The sequence below is a fragment of the Salmo salar genome, chromosome 17, assembly GCF_965601325.2.
Source record: "Salmo salar chromosome 17, fSalSal1, whole genome shotgun sequence".
NCBI classification, from domain to species: Eukaryota; Metazoa; Chordata; class Actinopteri; order Salmoniformes; family Salmonidae; genus Salmo; species Salmo salar.
The window spans coordinates 67793490-67814118 of NC_138307.1; the positions used below are offsets into that span (position 1 = coordinate 67793490).

The window sequence follows — 20629 nt, forward strand, 5'->3', positions numbered from 1 at the left end:
TCCAACCGATGACTCCCATCTCCTGATCTGCTATCGACAGGAGTTGCATCTCAAATGACACACTATTCCCTATATACTGTAGTCCACAACTTCTGAAGTGCCCTGGTCAACAGCGGTGGTCTATATAGGGAATAGGGTGCCATTTGGGACGCAGACTCACTGTGGGCATTATTAGGCTCCCATTATGATTTTAATCTCTCCTTTTTTAATAAAAGCCTGTGGATAAACAAGGGTTGCAGAGCTGGTCGTCAATGCCAAGGCTTTGTTGTGGCGTGTATTAATGTACAATTAGCTCTAATTGGCTTGTATAATTGGATATGAGGGACAAGATATTGGAGTGAAGATGGTTCAGGAGAGATAGTGGAGTCTCTGAGGTCCTTGTGTGAAAGTAATTTCATTCCTTGGCTAGATGGATAGATGATAGATGGTTTTACTACTGCTAATTCCTATGATCTAATGGCAACTTGGTAATGTGGTAGAAAAATTACACATTTACCTGATTTGTTTGATATTAATAATTAGCAATTAATACTTAACAAATAGGATGATATTTCTGTTCTGTCCGACCAACATCATTATTGCAGTAATTAATCAATATTAAATAAAGATGATTGTTTGAAGAAATGACCAAATCATCAGTATCGTCACCTGTCTTGCAAAGCTGCACCATATCCCGCTATATCACCATTGATATAATAACCAGGGACAGGAGTTTTCCCTGAGGTTCACCAGGTTACGTGGTCAGGAAGAAATCCTGGCCCTACATATAACTGTGAAAAACTCAGAACTGCTACCAGTCTATGTGGTCACTTTCAGATGGAGGGAGAGAGTTCTGGACAAGCCTGCGCTGAACAACACACTATGTATCTGGAAGACAAACTCAGCTCACACTGCAGAGAGAGTGCTGCCTAGTGAGTCTCTCTCCTCCACCCTGTCTCTCCATTTCCTCCTGGAAGAGCGTGAAGTAGACAAAGAAGGACAGTCTCTCTCTCTCTCTCTCTCTCTCTCTCTCTCTCTCTCTCTCTCTCTCTATATATATATATATATATATCTCTTATCCTTTATTCTCTTGAATCTGTCTGTCTGTCTGTCTGTCTGTCTGTCTGTCAGTCTGTCAGTCTGTCAGTCTTACCCTATCTCTTCCACTTCTCTCTCTCACTTTCCCTCTCTGTTTTTCTCAATAATCAAAATCTTTGGATTCCCCCAGTGAGTGAAAGAGAGAGAGGAAGTAGGGTCTGGGCCTCCAGCGCTGGCTACGATGACCCATTTGGCAGCAGAGTGGGTCTACAGTATGTCCCAAATGACACCCTATTCCGTCTATAGTGCACAACTTTTGAGCCCTAGTCAAAAGTAGTGCACTACATAGGAAATAGCCCACTGGGCACAGACGTCAATTCAACGTCTATTCCACGTTGGTTCAGTGTAATTTCATTGAAAACTTTGATTCAAACAATGTGGCCCAGTGGGAGGGTGCCATTTGGCAGCATTGCAGTCTCAGCAGAAGCTGGATTTGCCTGGAGACGCAGGCCCAGATCCAGCAGTGAGATGGCAGACATGCTGCTGGGACTGTTGTTTTCACCCAACTCCACACCTAGTCATACACACTATACTGCAGCCAGCCATAGTCTGCAAAGGAACAGCATTAGCTGACTGCTCTTTCTGAAGGTATGAATGGAATGACTTGTTCTCTCCAGGCCACACAGTATCATTGGAAGATATTTGTGGTTTGGGTTAGATCTGAAAGTTTTAAATTGTGTGATATCTGCAGAAATAACTGTGGTATGATTGACTACGTAGAATTATATATGGTCGCAGTAAAAGATAAGTTCTGCCACTCAGGTTAAGTCCTAATTATCTCTCCTTCCTCCCAAAGTGTGCACTTGCTCACTTCCCTTCACTGATTTGAATGGAAATTGTGTGGAAAAGCCCTCGGGCCCATGCCTCCACCAATCCACTGCTTTGTGGGAAGATATGTGGGAAGTAGTGAACAAGTGCACAGTTCAAGAGAAAGGAGATATTATAGGGATCACCCTCAGAGTCGTATGACTTCACAGTATGTTCTGTGCTCTTCATATTCCAGGCCTAGTGCCAGTAAGCAGTGAGCAGTGGCTGTTTCATTTTCCAAACTTCCAAATGTCTTTCACAGCTCGGATTAGGCCCTCCTCTATTGGGAAATCCCATGGTAACGGCACTGGCAAAAGCTGACTGACCCTCAAACACAAACACACACATATTCAAAGATACATATTCGCACACTCTGGGAAACACACATATACCCACACTCTGAGATACACACTGTGACACTACCACACACTCATTAGCACTGCGACACACACACAAACACACAAACACAGCCCCCCCCCCCACACACACACATACACACACACACACTCTCCACCCCCACCCACACTGCAACACACGACACCCTACCGGAATCAGGCGATTGACTTCTCCCTCATGGCCTGGGGCCTCACCGGGCAAAATAATAATCTGATCACACAACGGGTCGAACTTTATTATCCGCCACTCAGTACCAGCCAAAGGAAGAGACACCACCAGCTAGAGAGAAAAAAGAGAGAGGGTGAAGAAGAAAGAGGGGGAAGCAATTTTTTAAAACTTTCTTTCCAGCAGCGTTGACATTATGACAGTTCCCTTGGGTGGGGCAGCGGATGAAAGCTTTTCATAGAGGGGATAGCTGGATCCTTTCTCCTTTGGATGGTTTTACTCATTTTGCCTCATGCTACAGGTGTAAAGGTATAAGGAAGGGACCCTGATCACCTGACAAGGGACATTAAGACTTCAGATACAGGTATGCTGCAGATCCTTCTCCATCCTCCTCCTCCTCCTCACAGAGCTCTGAGTTAACTCCAGGAAGAGTAGCTGCTGCTTCAGCTAATGGGGATGTTAATAAAATACTAAAACTACTAGTTAAGGTTGAATACTGTCAGATACAGATGCCTAGTAAAGTATTTAAAGTAAAGTATGTATTATATACCAGGACGAGCACTATACACTCTTAGAAAAAAAGGTTCCAAAAAGGTTTTCTTTGGCTCTCCCCGCAGGATAACACTTTTTGGTTTCATGTAAAAACCCTTTTTGGTTCCAGGTAAAACCATTTTGGGTTCCATGTAGAACCCTTTCCACAGAGGGTTCTACATGGAACCCAAAATGGGTCTACCTGGAACCAAAATGGTTCTACCTGTAACCATAAGGGGTCTTCAAATGATTCTCCTATGGCGCCATAAATACAATTTATGGGCGTATAGAGTTTTCAGACAGTATCCGAAGATCACTTTGGTAATGTGACACTGAAATGACAAATGACGAGACTATCTTGTTTTACTTTTCAAACCAATGAGATCATACTGTCCAAACAAATGGTGTTTTATCTGTTTATTTTACAATGTGGAGAACCATTCTTTTCCACAGCTCTTCTGGGATTTTGTTTGGTGTATCCAATTCATCCAAAACACTAGTTTAATTGCAGGTGAATACTTTAATACAAAGCATTGTGCCAATAGCAGTCGTAATTGTCTCTAAATGATTAGTAGCAAGGTTACACAAAATAAGTATCTTTGAAATGGTCATTTGAAAAAAAGTTTTTCGTCAACAGGAAAAATTGCCCATGAGCTAAAAACTCCCAGATATGCCTAAATTGGTTTTACATTTCAACAGAGAATAGAAAGTAAAATATTAAAAAGGGAATAAAGATGATAAAGCAAGGAAAAACAAACAAATACTTAGGCCATTTTCTAAGGATATTGCCATGAAAATAAATATGCAGATTTCCCAAACTAAAGCACATTTCCAAGAAGTACCGTAGGTCAAAAGTTTGCAATTGAATTCATGTACATTAGATCCAGACAAACATAACTATTAGCCTATTAAAGTTTAAGTGGAGCTTAATGTCATATGTTCTCATATGTCCACCACAATCATCAGTACATCTGTAAAGAGGCATTTTGAGGGGACGCTCATGATGACATCTTTATTGAATCCATTAGGAAAATCTAGGATAAATCTAGGATAAATCTAGGATAATCTAGGATAATCTAGGATCAGTTAGGCCTAAATTGCCCATGTGCTAATAAGCAGACAGTTTTACATTTGAATAGAGAAAAGAAAGTAAAGTATAAAAAGGAATGCACATGTTTTTAAGACACTTCAGGCCATTTTCAAAGGATATTGCCATGAAAACATGAACATTTACCAAACCAAAATGCATTTCCAAGAAGTACCATAGAACAAAAGTTTGCAATTGAATTAATTTACATTTGAGCCAGACAAACATAACTTATAGCCTGCTGAACTTTAACATGCTCCGGAACGTTGGCGACTTCTAAGTATGTTTTAAGCCTCCTGCTTTGGGCTGGATATGTCAATGTGTAGTTCATACATGCATCATCTCTGTTTTCCAAAGTCCCTAGTTGGAAAACGACTGTTTTTCTGGAAGCTGTGCCGCAGCATTTACCCTACATATTCCCCCTTCATGTGCCAGCCTCCTAGCAATTTCAGTTCTAGCCAATGAGCTTCAACCCATCGCCATTTGAGTGACAGCTAGCAAGACTGTAGTGCGCATATCTACAAATATGTAATGTAGTAAGCAATAAAATCCACAAAGAAAATATTTTTGCATCTTTGTAGACAGACTTACAGTATGTAACAAACATTACATACATAGTGCATTACACATACAGACACACAGCACGTCACAAACATTAAATACATAGTGCATTACACATACAGACACACAGTATGTCACAAACATTAAATACATAGTGCATTACAAATACAGACACACAGCACGTCACAAACATTAAATACATAGTGCATTACACATACAGACACACAGCGCGTCACAAACATTAAATACATAGTGCATTACAGACACACAGCACGTCACAAACATTAAATACATAGTGCATTACACATACAGACACACAGCACGTCACAAACATGAAATACATAGTGCATTACACATACAGACACACAGCACGTCACAAACATTAAATACATAGTGCATTACACATACAGACACACAGCACGTCACAAACATTAAATACATAGTGCATTACACATACAGACACACAGCACGTCACAAACATTAAATACATAGTGCATTACACATACAGACACACAGCACGTCACAAACATTAAATACATAGTGCATTACACATACAGACACACAGCACGTCACAAACATTAAATACATAGTGCATTACACATACAGACACACAGCACGTCACAAACATTAAATACATAGTGCATTACACATACAGACACACAGCACGTCACAAACATTAAATACATAGTGCATTACACATACAGACACACAGCACGTCACAAACATTAAATACATAGTGCATTACACATACAGACACACAGCACGTCACAAACATTACATACATAGTGCATTACACATACAGACACACAGCACGTCACAAACATTAAATACATAGTGCATTACACATACAGACACACAGCACGTCACAAACATTAAATACATAGTGCATTACACATACAGACACACAGCACGTCACAAACATTACATACATAGTGCATTACACATACAGACACACAGCACGTCACAAACATTAAATACATAGTGCATTACACATACAGACACACAGCACGTCACAAACATTAAATACATAGTGCATTACACATACAGACACACAGTATGTCACAAACATTAAATACATAGTGCATTACACATACAGACACACAGCACGTCACAAACATTAAATACATAGTGCATTACCCATACAGACACACAGCACGTCACAAACATTAAATACATAGTGCATTACACATACAGACACACAGCACGTCACAAACATTAAATACATAGAGCATTACACATACAGACACACAGCACGTCACAAACATTAAATACATAGTGCATTACACATACAGACACACAGCACGTCACAAACATTACATACATAGTGCATTACACATACAGACACACAGCACGTCACAAACATTAAATACATAGTGCATTACCCATACAGACACACAGCACGTCACAAACATTACATACATAGTGCATTACACATACGAGGGGCAGTAATGGCCACACTCAATATCTTTGAATTGATTATGCCCCCATACTCAAACACATTAGTGTATGTTGTCATTGAGGGTTCAGAGTTAGCATGAATGCACCACAACTCACAGTTACCTCTGTTCTATATCTATCTATCTGTCTATAGTTACCTCTGTTCCATATCTACTCTATCTATCTATCTATCTATCTATCTATCTATCTATCTATCTATCTATCTATCTATCTATCTATCTATCTATCTATCTATCTATCTATCTATCTATCTATCTATCTATCTATCTATCTATCTATCTATCTATCTATCTATCTATCTATCTATCTATCTATCTATCTATCTATCTATCTATCTATCTATCTATCTATCTATCTATCTATCTATCTATCTATCTATCTATCTATCTATCTATCTATCTATCTATCTATCTATCTATCTATCTATCTATCTATCTATCTATCTATCTATCTATCTATCTATCTATCTATCTATCTATCTATCTATCTATCGGCTAGATAACTATTTCTTTGTTTCTGTGTCATACATCTACCATAAATTTGCGAGTGAATGAGATGAATCTCCGTTGCTTCACAGCTCCACCTCATGTTCAGTGTCTCCATCTCCCTGTGAAGTACACTGGTTAAGGACAAAAAGGACCAAACACACTAACTGAGGCTCAATTTGACCGTACATCATTTGACCACACATGGTGGACCGTACATAGTGGACCGTATAGGATTGTGAGGACTGGTGGTTCAACCCGAGTGAACCGTGGTCCAGTGAACCGTGGTCCCGCCCTATGGGGAAGACTGGTAAGAGCACAGTGGACCTCAACTCCCCGACAGAGGTCAAACAGGCAGTCCCATTCGAGGTCATGGAGACGGTGGCGCCCCCAGATGGCGAGGAGAAGGAGGAAGTACTCCCTGACAGGGGCTCCTGGAAGGGCAAGTTTGACTTCCTGTTGTCGTGCGTGGGCTACGCCATCGGCCTGGGGAACGTCTGGAGGTTCCCTTACCTCTGCGGCAAGAATGGAGGAGGTAAGATAAACTATCCGGGGAGGGAGGCCATTTTGTGCCTGGAGAGCCAAAACGGTGTCTGGGAGAAATCATTGTTACAGGCTTTGAAATAGTGAGATTTCAAGGGGGTGCCTGAAGAGGCAGGAGGAAAACTACACATTTTAAAATATCATCAGTATAAAGCACAACCTATTACAGTTCATGGGAGTACACTGTTTGATAAACTAACACATTGTAGAAAACAATATTTGAAGAAACATGCTATTTAATACGGTAGCTGTCCAGTGTCCACATTTGCTTTAATGTGAACTATGGGGCTTGCAGGATGTGTAAAATGACATGGAAAATGAACAGGCATTGTAAAAAAGGGAGCTTTCAATGAATACATTTGGCTATCCATCTTATTTTGTTTTTTGCAACCTGAGTGAGAGAAAATCTAAACATGTCATTAAAACCACTGCATGGAATTTACCATGATGATTATTTAATGACCGACCTGGATTTTTATTGATGAGGCTATTGTTAATAATGAAATTGCCATTAGGAAACATCTATATGGCATCACAATGTACTGTACACTGTGCTAGTATGCAGCATCGTCTTTATGGACTATTGAGGTCACTTTCTGTGTTAGCGAATAATTACAAATACATTTTTCATGAGGACTAGATACATAACATAGATACATAACATCAACAGTGTTTGTGTTCACAGAAACGTTTTCTTTGGAAAAGTGAGTGTTTTTCGAGGTAAAACATCCTTAAAGTGTAACGAATACCACCTTTCTATTAAGTTAAATTGGTTTTTGAAATGAGCACCTTTCCAGTATTGTAAAATCAAATAAATCACACAGTTGATATTTTCTATTTTGAACATCAATAACTTTGAGAGGTGAGCAAAGATTAGAAGCAAACACTTTAGATACTATACTTCTGACTGGTATTTAATCATTTACAGATTTATTTTACTGACGTCATGTATTCTTTTTTGCATTTTACACTTGAGAGGGACTGATGTAATGCAGTGTTTCCCAAACTCAGTCCTCAGGACCCCCTGGGTGCACATTTTGGTTTTTTCCCTAGCACTACACAGCTGATTCAAATAACCAACTAATCATCAAGCTTTAATTATTTGAATCAGCTGTGTAGTGGTGGGGCAAAAAACTAAACGTGCACCCAGGGGGTCCTGAGGACTGAGTTTGGGAAACACTGAAGTAACCTATTGATACAGAATTCCACAGTCCCCTTGTTTTCATGCATAGTTCATTCTATTGATTTCTGTAGACGTCATATATTTCACTCGTTCCACCATACATCAGGGCTCAGGTCTATATGTAAGCATCTGCGTATGTTACTGTCTGTGTTCTACATTCAACTTCTCCTTTGGAGATAAATCATGTGTTTTGAATTTCATTCAATATGGATATCCATATAACCCTTGCAGGAGTGTGCTTGTTTGGCTCAGCAGCGTGTCCCTGTGTAGGGAGTTGACACTTGATATAGAAATTGTGAGTTTGGTTGTGTGCTCTGGATGATTTGTCAGCCAAGTTTACCGTCAAACCTGAATGGGTCATGTCATCCCACTGGGCACACAGTGGTTGACTCAGCATTGTTTCCACATCATTTCAATGAAATAACGTTGAACCAACGTGGAATAGACGCTGAAAAGATAGGATATACTGCTAGTTTGTTAATCACATGTGATGAAGCTGATGTCCAAATCACACACTTCTGAAATCACCTATCTGTAACGATGTGCGCTGAGAGTCAGGAAGTTCCGGGAGTGAGTGTTTTAATATACACTGCTAAAAAAAATAAAGGGAACACTTAAACAACACATCCTAGATCTGAATGAAAGAAATAATCTTATTAAATACTTTTTTCTTTACATAGTTGAATGTGCTGACAACAAAATCACACAAAAATAATCAGTGGAAATCCAATTTATCAACCCATGGAGGTCTGGATTTGGAGTCACACTCAAAATTAAAGTGGAAAACCACACTATAGGCTGATCCAACTTTGATGTAATGTCCTTAAAACAAGTCAAAATGAGGCTCAGTAGTGTGTGTGGCCTCCACATGCCTGTATGACCTCCCTACAATGCCTGGGCATGCTCCTGATGAGGTGGTGGATGGTCTCCTGAGGGATCTCCTCCCAGACCTGGACTAAAGCATCCGCCAACTCCTGGACAGTCTGTGGTGCAACGTGGCGTTGGTGGATGGAGCGAGACATGATGTCCCAGATGTGCTCAATTGGATTCAGGTCTGGGGAACGGGTGGGCCAGTCCATAGCATCAATGCTTTCTTCTTGCAGGAACTGCTGACACACTCCAGCCACATGAGGTCTAGCATTGTCTTGCATTAGGAGGAACCCAGGGCCAACCGCACCAGCATATGGTCTCACAAGGGGTCTGAGGATCTCATCTCGGTACCTAATGGCAGTCAGGCTACCTCTGGCGAGCACATGGAGGGCTGTGCGGCCCCCCAAAGAAATGCCACCCCACACCATGACTGACCCACTGCCAAACCGGTCATGCTGGAGGATGTTGCAGGCAGCAGAACTTTCTCCACGGCGTCTCCAGACTCTGTCACGTCTGTCACGTGCTCAGTGTGAACCTGCTTTCATCTGTGAAGAGCACAGGGCGCCAGTGGCGAATTTGTCAATCTTGGTGTTCTCTGGCAAATGCCAAACGTCCTGCACGGTGTTGGGATGTAAGCACAACCCCCACCTGTGGACGTCGGGCCCTCATACCACCCTCATGGAGTCTGTTTCTGACCGTTTGAGCAGACACATGCACATTTGTGGCCTGCTGGAGGTCATTTTGCAGGGCTCTGGCAGTGCTTCTCCTGCTCCTCCTTGCACAAAGGCGGAGGTAGCGGTCCTGCTGCTGGGTTGTTGCCCTCCTACGGCCTCCTCCACGTCTCCTGATGTACTGGCCTGTCTCCTGGTAGCGCCTCCATGCTCTGGACACTGCGCTGACAGACACAGCAAACCTTCTTGCCACAGCTCGCATTGATGTGCCATCCTGGATGAGCTGCACTACCTGAGCCACTTGTGTGGGTTGTAGACTCCGTCTCATGCTACCACTAGAGTGAAAGCACCGCCAGCATTCAAAAGTGACCAAAACATCAGCCAGGAAGCATAGGAACTGAGAAGTGGTCTGTGGTCCCCACCTGCAGAACCACTCCTTTATTGGGGGTGTCTTGCTAATTGCCTATAATTTCCACCTGTTGTCCATTCCATTTGCACAACAGCATGTGAAATGTATTGTCAATCAGTGTTGCTTCCAAAGTGGACAGTTTTATTTCACAGAAGTGTGATTGACTTGGAGTTACATTGTGTTGTTTAAGTGTTCCCTTTATTTTTTTGAGCAGTGTATAATACGAAACACGAACAGCACACAGACATGAAACAGAAACAATGACACCTGGGGAAGGAACCAAAGGGAGTGACATATATAGGGCAGGTAATCAAGGAAGTGATGGAGTCCAGGTGAATCTGACGATGTGCAGGTGCGCGTAACGATGGTGACAGGTGTGCGCCATAACGAGCAGCCTGGTGACCTAGAGGCCGGAGAGGGAGCACACGTGACACTATCCATAAATCCACTATCTAAAACTGATTGAATACTGGCCAATTAGTGTCTTAACCACATCCGAGTCTCAATCCTTCAACCTTCTCTCGAAATGTGCACTTGCACAACCCTCATGGTAAAAACTACAGAAGCCTGCCGAGGGGAGAACGTCGCATAATAATGGCCGGAACAGAGCTAATGGAACGGCATCAAACACATGGAAACCATGTGTTTGATGTATTTGATACCATTTCACTTATTCTGCTCCAGCCATTACCACAAGCCTGTCCTCCCCAATTAAGGTGCCACCAACCTCCTGTGGTAAAAACTGTCTCCAGCACAGGAGGTTGGTGGCACCATAATTGGGGAGGATGGGCTTGTGGTAATAGCTGGAGTGGAATGGTGGAATGGAATCAAATGGTGTCCTTTCGCACCTTCCTGGCCATTATTATGAGCCGTCCTCCCCTCAGCAGCCTCCTGTAGCTCCAGACAATGCTTACACCATGCTTTTAAAATCCATGATAGTAAGTGTGCAAGTGCACGTTAGAGAAGGATTGAGAATGGGGATGCAGACCGTAAGTAAAAGTATAAACACAGATGAAAGAGGATATCTTTGGTGTACATGTGAAACACACTTCCTGTTCTGTCACACTGTGCCCTGGTCCGGTGACAGGGGCTTTCCTGATCCCGTACTTTCTCACCCTGGTGTTTGCTGGCATACCTCTGTTCCTGTTGGAGACGTCACTGGGCCAGTTCACCTCGGTGGGGGGACTGGGGGTGTGGACCAAACTAATGCCTATGATGAAAGGTGAGATATGTTGAAAATCTCCCCACATATTGACAGATAGTCTAGGTAGGTGATTGATTGTTTGATTACATTAATTAGACAATTAAAGAATGCATATACATACAAATGCAACACATGAAAAATGATTGAGGAGTCAAGCTCATTGTAGTTCATATAAAAATCCAACAAAATAGATATACACATATCTCAAAGACAAATAAAAGTTAGCTACAGCAGTTCCTAGTTAGTTAACTAATTGTTTGTTAATACTGACCTGTACCTCTCCCTCCCCTACAGGGGTTGGTCTGGCCTCAGTGGTGCTCTCCTTCTGGCTCAACATCTACTACATTATCATCATCGCCTGGGCCCTCTACTACCTCTTCAACTCCTTCAGAGCGGTAGGTGACATCACCACACTACATTATCATCATCGCCTGGGCCCTTAACTATCTCTTCAACTCCTTCAGAGCGGTAGGTGACATCACCACACTACATTATCATCATCGCCTGGGCCCTCTACTACCTCTTCAACTCCTTCAGAGAGGTAGGTGACATCACCACACTACATTATCATCATCGCCTGGCCCTTTCCTACCTCCAACTCCTTCAGAGCGGTAGGTGACATCACCACACTACATTATCATCATCGCCTGGGCCCTCTACTACCTCTTCAACTCCTTCAGAGAGGTAGGTGACATCACCACACTACATTATCATCATCGCCTGGCCCTTTACTACCTCCAACTCCTTCAGAGCGGTAGGTGACATCACCACACTACATTATCATCATCGCCTGGCCCTTTACTACCTCCAACTCCTTCAGAGCGGTAGGTGACATCACCACACTACATTATCATCATCGCCTGGGCCCTTTACTATCTCTTCAACTCCTTCAGAGCAGTAGGTGACATCACTACACTAGAAAGTAGTAGCCCAGTCAAATCAAATCAACGTTTATTGGTCACATGCACACGGTACAGTGAAATGCTTGCTTGCTAACTCTCCTCAACAATGCAGTAAAATATCTGTCCCAGATCTGTTTCTGCTGTCTTGCCAACTTTTACATTTTTTATTTATTTCACCTTTATTTAACCAGGTAGGCCAGTTGAGAACAAGTTCTCATTTACAACTGTGACCTGGCCAAGATAAAGCAAATCAGTGCGACAAAAACAAACAACACAGAGTTGCACATAAACAAATGTACAGTCAATAGCACAAAAAAAAATGAAAAATCTATGTACAGTGTGTGCAAATGTAAAAGAGTAGGGAGGTAGGCAATAAATAGGCCAAAGAGGTGAAAATAATTACAATTTAGCATTAATACTGGAGCGATAGATGTGCAGATGATGATGTGCAAGTGGAGATACTGGGGCGCAAAAGAGCAAGAGGGTAAGTAATAATATGGGGATGAGCTAGTCGGGTGTGCTATTTACAGATGGGCTATATACAGGTACAGTGATCAGTAAGCTGCTCTGACAGCTGATGCTTAAAGTTAGAGGGAGATATAAGACTCCAGCTTCAGTGATTTTTGCAATTCGTTCCAGTCATTTGCAGCAGAAAACTGGAAGGAAAGGCGGCCAAAGGAGGTGTTGGCTTTGGGGATGACCAGTGAAATATACCTGCTGGAGCGCATGCTACGGGTGGGTGTTGCTATGGTGACCAGTGAGCTGAGATAAGGCGGGGCTTTACCTAGCATAGACTTACAGATGACCTGGAGACAGTGGGTTTGGCAACGAATATGTAGTAAGTGCCAGCCAACGAGAGCATACAGGTCGCAGTGGTGGTTGTATATGGGGCTTTGGTGACAAAATGGTGATAGACTACATCCAATTTGCTGAGTAGAGTGTTGGAGGCTATTTTGTAAATGACATCGCCGAAGTCAAGGATCGGTAGGATAGTCAGTTTTACGAGGGTAGGTTTGGCAGCATGAGTGAAGGATGCTTTGTTGCGAAATAGGAAGCCAATTCTAGATTTAATTTTGGATTGGAGGTGCTTAATGTGAGTCTGGAAGGAGAGTTTACAGTCTAACCAGACACCTAGGTATTTATAGTTGCCCACATATTCTAACTTCAACGGTCATTGACTCCTATGGTCATAGCCTGGTTCCAGATCTGTTTGTGCTCTGTTGCCGACTCAGAAGAAAGCACAAACAAATCTGGAACCAGGCTATGGAATAAGCTGTACATAAATGGAATAGTTTATTGTCCTTCAAGGAGTATATTCTTTGCTGTGACTTCATAGCTTAACCAAGTGACCTGACCAGAAATCAGTGTGGGTTGAATACGTTATAGACTATAAATAACAAATGCTCTAAGAAATATGCAGGCCTTAGTCAGACTTAGTCAATAGAGTTACTGAGTAGTTCACTTAATAGTGTTCTCACTCCTGTTGTTCTGTGGCTGCTCATTTTGTTCCACACAAAGACCTGAGACAGAGTTACTATATCTGTACAGACAGTCTCCATCACCACTCTTCTCACACCAGACAGGAGCACAATCAGATGGGTCAGGAGTGTGCGGGGAGAGAGAGAGAGAGAGAGAGAGAGAGAGAGAGAGAGAGAGAGAGAGAGAGAGAGAGAGAGAGAGAGAGGCAGTTGGAGGTAGAGAGAGAAAGGGAGCGGGGGTAGAGAGGGAGGGAGACAGGAGAGAGAGAGGAGACATCACTGAAATGAAGCAGACAATCTGAGACACTAAGAGCTTTCCACTCAGAAGTGGTGAAGAAATACATATATGATGATGATGATAACCTGAGAACAGGAAATAAAATAAAATGGTTCTAAGCACAGAGTGTACCTGAGACTCCATTACGGGTTCTTTCATCTCGGTTAACTGAGATGTCATTTGGTCAGATACGTAGTCCTTCCACGGGAGATTGGTGGTTTTAGTGGTTTGTAGTTTTTACATATAGCTTACAGTAACATAAATGAATTAAAATGCTATTATGTTCTTTGACCTTACCTCAGACCTTCATAAATATAACCAAAGGATTGTTTGCAGCAATTAGATACAAGGTAGAAATACCTTTAGTTTCTACATGACAATGAAAACCCTGCATCCATTGACTTCAATTCAAATGACTCTATTTTATTGTGAGGGAGCTTCTTGTGTGGAATGGTTCCTATGACAAACTAACAGCACATACAAATAAATACAAGCAGGCAGTAGAGGACAGGACAAAGGTGACACAAGTTACTCACTCCATCATAAAACATCATAGATTCCTACCATAATAGTCTCCTGTACCAGCCAGCTCTGAGCCTGGGGAGGAGGCTCCTACCATACATTATTGATTACTACCCTACTGTATGAGTTAAATAGCTCTCTGCTCTCCAATGTTCTCCTTTATGCAATGGCCAATGCTAATGCATGTTGGTGCTAATCTTCTGTCTGTCTGTCTGTCTGTCTGTCTGTCTGTCTGTCTGTCTGTCTGTCTGTCTGTCTGTCTGTCTGTCTGTCTGTCTGTCTGTCTGTCTGTCTGTCTGTCTGTCTGTCTGTCTGTCTTTCTGTTCCCCCCTCAACTCCTTGTTCTCATCTATTTCTGTCTTCCTCTTTGTCTCTTTGGATGACACAATGACACCCCCTCTGTCCTTTCTTTCTCCCCCTCTGTCTCTCCTTCTCTCTCCATCCATCTGTCTCTATCTCTCTCTAGGATTTGCCGTGGGAGGGTTGTGATAACCCGTGGAACACAGAGAAATGTTTCTCCAACTACAGTTTGACAGACACCACCAACCTCACCAGTGCCGTCACTGAGTTCTGGGAGTACGTCAAATCATTTAGCCTACATTAACATAAATCAATGAAAACGCTATTATGTTCTTTGAAAAAAAAAATCATATACTAATGACCTTCATAAATACAACCAAAGGGTTGTTTTTCCGATAGCATACATGGAATGTATTTATTAGACTGTTAGGTTGTTGATGTCCAAAAGACACGTCATTGGCTGGAAGTGGGGTCCCTTGAGGCCAGGCATTTCTAGTGTTAAACTTCTATAATTTTTCACTGAGTCATGTGAAAAGCATGGTGTAAAAGGTGGAAAATGTGTATGTGTGCATATTAAACGTGTGTGTGGGTTACCTGAGAGTGTGCATAACTGTTTGTTTGTGAGTGTGGCCTGTCTGTCTGTATGTGTGTGTGTGATCATGTGTGTGTATAACCTGTCCGAAAGTATGTATGCATGTGTCTGTGTGATCCAGGTGTGTGTGACTGCACTGACCGGTGTGTGTGTGTGACCGCACTGACCGGTATGTGTGTGTGTCCACCAGGCGGAACATGCACCAGCTGTCCAGTGGTCTGGAGGAGCCTGGTGAGGTGCGCTGGCCCCTGGCTGGAACTCTGGCTCTGTCCTGGATCCTGGTCTACTTCTCTATCTGGAAAGGAGTGGAGTGGACAGGGAAGGTCAGCCCTGCTCTTATTATTACTCTCTTTTTGCCTTCTCTTTTCTCTCTCTCTCTCTCTCTCTCTCTCTCTCTCTCTCTCTCTCAAAAGGTATTTAATGAAAACTCTCGTCACCTGAAAGACACATCAACCACAATACAATTGATAGAATGGCTAAATCCATTTCAGCAACATCATATACTAAACTTCAAACTGATATATGCAGCAGGCCACAGCCTCCGTCCATGACGGTAACCTGGCAAAACAAATGCATTAACAACTTACTCGAGTTAGGGGGTGTTAAATTAACGCTCACTTTTTAAGAAAATAAATGTATGAGCAAGGAACACATCTTCGCATTCTGCTCTGAGTGTAATTGGAGTTTAATGTGAACTGCACAAAGCAGAAAATTAACTCCCCCAAGGCCCTGGCCTTGATGGAATTTACCAATTAATCACAATCATTATTTGACAAAGTGCAAAGCACGTTCACAGATCTCTGTCAGGAGAGGAAGGCGAGGCAGGCGAGCAGGAAGTAAAATGTTTCAGTCCCTAGTGGGGAATGTTTCAGTCTGCTCATGTACCATTGAGGCTGGAAGTTCACCCTCATTTGGGGTTTTTAGTTAGTCAACTACCCACCGGTTCACTCCTCACCAATACACCATGTCTGTTCTTCAGTGGTCTATTTCTCTGTCCCCTATCTGTTATTCAGGTGGTCTATTTCTCTGTCCCCTATCTGTTATTCAGGTGGTCTATTTCTCTGTCCCCTATCTGTTATTCAGGTGGTCTATTTCTCTGTCCCCTATCTGTTATTCAGGTGGTCTATTTCTCTGTCCCCTATCTGTTCTTCAGGTGGTCTATTTCTCTGTCCCCTATCTGTTATTCAGGTGGTCTATTTCTCTGTCCCCTATCTGTTATTCAGGTGGTCTATTTCTCTGTCCCCTATCTGTTATTCAGGTGGTCTATTTCTCTGTCCCCTATCTGTTCTTCAGGTGGTCTATTTCTCCGCCACGTACCCCTACCTCATGCTGTTCATCCTGTTTTTTCGTGGGGTCACTCTCCCCGGGGCCAAGGAGGGCATCCTTTTCTACATCACCCCCGACTTCAACAAACTCCTCAAGTCTGAGGTACGGTGGCCCCTAAGAGTCATACACTCACAGACCATATGTCTATGCAGACACTGAAATGTCAACAGGAAAAATAAGATATATTTAATGTCTTGAAATGTGAAAACTGTCCTTAAAAAATGTGTGTTTTTGTCTGACTACTCTCCCAGGTGTGGCTGGATGCTGCCACTCAGATCTTCTTCTCCTATGGACTGGGTCTGGGTTCGCTCATCGCCTTGGGAAGCTACAACTCCTTCAACAACGATGTGTACAGGTAAGCAACCCCCACAGCCACTCCTTTATGCCTTATGTCCCTGTTAGTGACCCACTAGTTTCAAACCTGGGTCTCATGTGTGCATCAAGAATGAGCTAAAGCCTGTGCATTTTCTCAGAGAGCTAACACACATCTTCAGGTAAGGCTCATCAAACCACCTCTGTTACATGTTAAAAACCTAGATGATGGAACCATTCTATTTGCTTTGATTCTATACTTCTGGGTTCCACTCCATCTTTCCTCTATTTGCTTTGATTCTATACTTCTGGGTTCCACTACATCTTTCCTCTATTTGCTTTGATTCTATACTTCTGGGTTCCACTACATCTTTCCTCCATTTGCTTTGCTTCTATACTTCTGGGTTCCACTACATCTTTCCTCTATTTGCTTTGATTCTATACTTCTGGGTTCCACTACATCTTTCCTCTATTTGCTTTGATTCTATACTTCTGGGTTCCACTACATCTTTCCTCTATTTGCTTTGATTCTATACTTCTGGGTTCCACTACATCTTTCCTCTATTTGCTTTGATTCTATACTTCTGGGTTCCACTACATCTTTCCTCTATTTGCTTTGATTCTATACTTCTGGGTTCCACTACATCTTTCCTCTATTTGCTTTGATTCTATACTTCTGGGTTCCACTACATCTTTCCTCTATTTGCTTTGATTCTATACTTCTGGGTTCCACTACATCTTTCCTCTATTTGCTTTGATTCTATACTTCTGGGTTCCACTACATCTTTCCTCTATTTGCTTTGATTCTATACTTCTGGGTTCCACTACATCTTTCCTCTATTTGCTTTGATTCTATACTTCTGGGTTCCACTACATCTTTCCTCTATTTGCTTTGATTCTATACTTCTGGGTTCCACTACATCTTTCCTCTATTTGCTTTTATTCTATACTTCTGGGTTCCACTACATCTTTCCTCTATTTGCTTTGATTCTATACTTCTGGGTTCCACTCCCTCTTTCCTCTATTTGCTTTGATTCTATACTTCTGGGTTCCACTACATCTTTCCTCCATTTGCTTTGCTTCTATACTTCTGGGTTCCACTCCCTCTTTCCTCTATTTGCTTTGATTCTATACTTCTGGGTTCCACTCCATGTTTCCTATATTTGCTTTGATTCTATACTTCTGGGTTCCACTCCATGTTTCCTATATTTGCTTTGATTCTATACTTCTGGGTTCCACTCCATGTTTCCTATATTTGCTTTGATTCTATACTTCTGGGTTCCACTCCATCTTTCCTCTATTTGCTTTGATTCTATACTTCTGGGTTCCACTACATCTTTCCTCCATTTGCTTTGCTTCTATACTTCTGGGTTCCACTCCCTCTTTCCTCTATTTGCTTTGATTCTATACTTCTGGGTTCCACTCCATGTTTCCTATATTTGCTTTGATTCTATACTTCTGGGTTCCACTACATCTTTCCTCCATTTGCTTTGCTTCTATACTTCTGGGTTCCACTACATCTTTCCTCTATTTGCTTTGATTCTATACTTCTGGGTTCCACTACATCTTTCCTCTATTTGCTTTGATTCTATACTTCTGGGTTCCACTACATCTTTCCTCTATTTGCTTTGATTCTATACTTCTGGGTTCCACTACATCTTTCCTCTATTTGCTTTGATTCTATACTTCTGGGTTCCACTACATCTTTCCTCTATTTGCTTTGATTCTATACTTCTGGGTTCCACTACATCTTTCCTCTATTTGCTTTAATTTGTTCTGTCCTTTTCTTGTTTCTTTCTTCTGTGGTGTTCCATTATGGTGTCCTGTCTACTTACCAACACCAAACATGGGTTGTGTTTTTCTCTCCTGTCAGGGACTCCCTCATCGTGTGCTGTATAAACTCCTTCACCAGCATGTTTGCGGGCTTCGTCATCTTCTCCATTGTGGGCTTCATGTCGTACATCACCAAGAAGCCTGTCCAGGAACTAGCTGCCTCCGGTACAGTGCAGTTAGCTCACCCTACTGCAGCATTCACTGTTATTGACGTTGGAGTCAGCTGTTCCTGATTAACACTACAGAGTCAAACCGAGCTGTACTGACCTAGTCTAATTACGCATCCAGTATAGTTTCTGAAACAGTGCTGGAAAGGACAATGTCTAAATAAAATATAGAGTATGTTCAGAGGGAGGGGAGTCAAACTCATTCCATGGAGGACCTAGTGTCTGTGGGTTTTTGGTTTTTCCTTTCAATGAAGACCTAGACAACCAAGTGAGGCGAGGTCATTACTAATTAGTGACCTTAATTCATCAGTCAAGTACAAGGGAGGAGTGGAAACCTGCAGACACTCAGCCCTCCATGGAATGAGTTTGACACCTGTCCTATAGTGTCATTGCGTCACTGGTTATCTTCTTCTTGATACAGTAAAAGTAATGAATTGATTAATGCCACTGATTGGCCATAGACTCCACTCAACTTGTGCCCGAGGGCCTGAATTAGTCCCTGATTAGAGAGGAAGAATTAAAATCAGCAGAACTTCTTCTGACACAAGATAAAAGGGGTAATAGTGATCCTAATCAGTAAATTATTGGTTTCTTAGATGCATGTAAGATACAATACAGGACGGAAGTAAAACATACGCTTTTTATTCAACAGAAGAGATTTCATATGGTACAATAATTATCATGGTGTGCATTACTGTGTCCATTTGAGGTGTGCAGTGAAGTGTGATTATGCAATGTGGGCTGAGGCTCAATGATGTGGTGTGGTGTCTAACTCAAGGCCTAGACTTAGCTCTCTGTGATTGGTGTGGTGTCTAACTCAAGGCCTAGACTTAGCTCTCTGTGATTGGTGTGGTGTCTAACTCAAGGCCTAGACTTAGCTCTCTGTGATTGGTGTGGTGTCTAACTCAAGGCCTAGACTTAGCTCTCTGTGATTGGTGTGGTGTCTAACTCAAGGCCTAGACTTAGCTCTCTGTGATTGGTGTGGTGTCTAACTCAAGGCCTAGACTTAGCTCTCTGTGATTGGTGTGGTGTCTAACTCAAGGCCTAGACTTAGCTCTCTGTGATTGGTGTGGTGTCTAACTTAAGGCCTAGACTTAGCTCTCTGTGATTGGTGTGGTGTCTAACTTAAGGCCTAGACTTAGCTCTCTGTGATTGGTGTGGTGTCTAACTCAAGGCCCAGGCTTGGCGTTCTTGGCCTACCCCCAGGCCGTGACTCAGCTGCCCATGTCCTCCCTGTGGGCCATCCTGTTCTTCTCCATGCTGATGATGCTGGGGCTAGACAGCCAGGTGAGGATCCCACCTCGAGTCACCTGACACCCAGATAACTAGCAAGGGAAGAGAGGTGTTAGTGGTGAGAACCAGACAGACAACAGACAAGCCAACATTACAATTCATTACAGCAGAACAAAGACAATAACAGAACGGCAGGTAGATATGTTACAAGTGGCTTGTTGCTACTGAGTAGACGTTACA

General features: G+C 42.4%; 1 protein-coding gene across 1 annotated transcript in view; it reads left to right on the forward strand.

Moving 5' to 3' along the window:
• Positions 1-6888: 6888 nt before the first annotated feature.
• The window catches only part of LOC106609637 (sodium- and chloride-dependent GABA transporter 1), a 23862-nt gene continuing 10121 nt past the window's right edge, over positions 6889-20629 (forward strand). The window contains exons 1-9 of the mRNA XM_014208597.3: positions 6889-7102; positions 11331-11465; positions 11742-11842; positions 15093-15202; positions 15709-15841; positions 16812-16946; positions 17096-17199; positions 19030-19154; positions 20331-20443. Of these exons, the coding sequence (XP_014064072.2) occupies positions 6940-7102; positions 11331-11465; positions 11742-11842; positions 15093-15202; positions 15709-15841; positions 16812-16946; positions 17096-17199; positions 19030-19154; positions 20331-20443 (1119 nt within the window). The 5' untranslated portion in view covers positions 6889-6939. The remainder of the gene's footprint in view (positions 7103-11330; positions 11466-11741; positions 11843-15092; positions 15203-15708; positions 15842-16811; positions 16947-17095; positions 17200-19029; positions 19155-20330; positions 20444-20629) is intronic.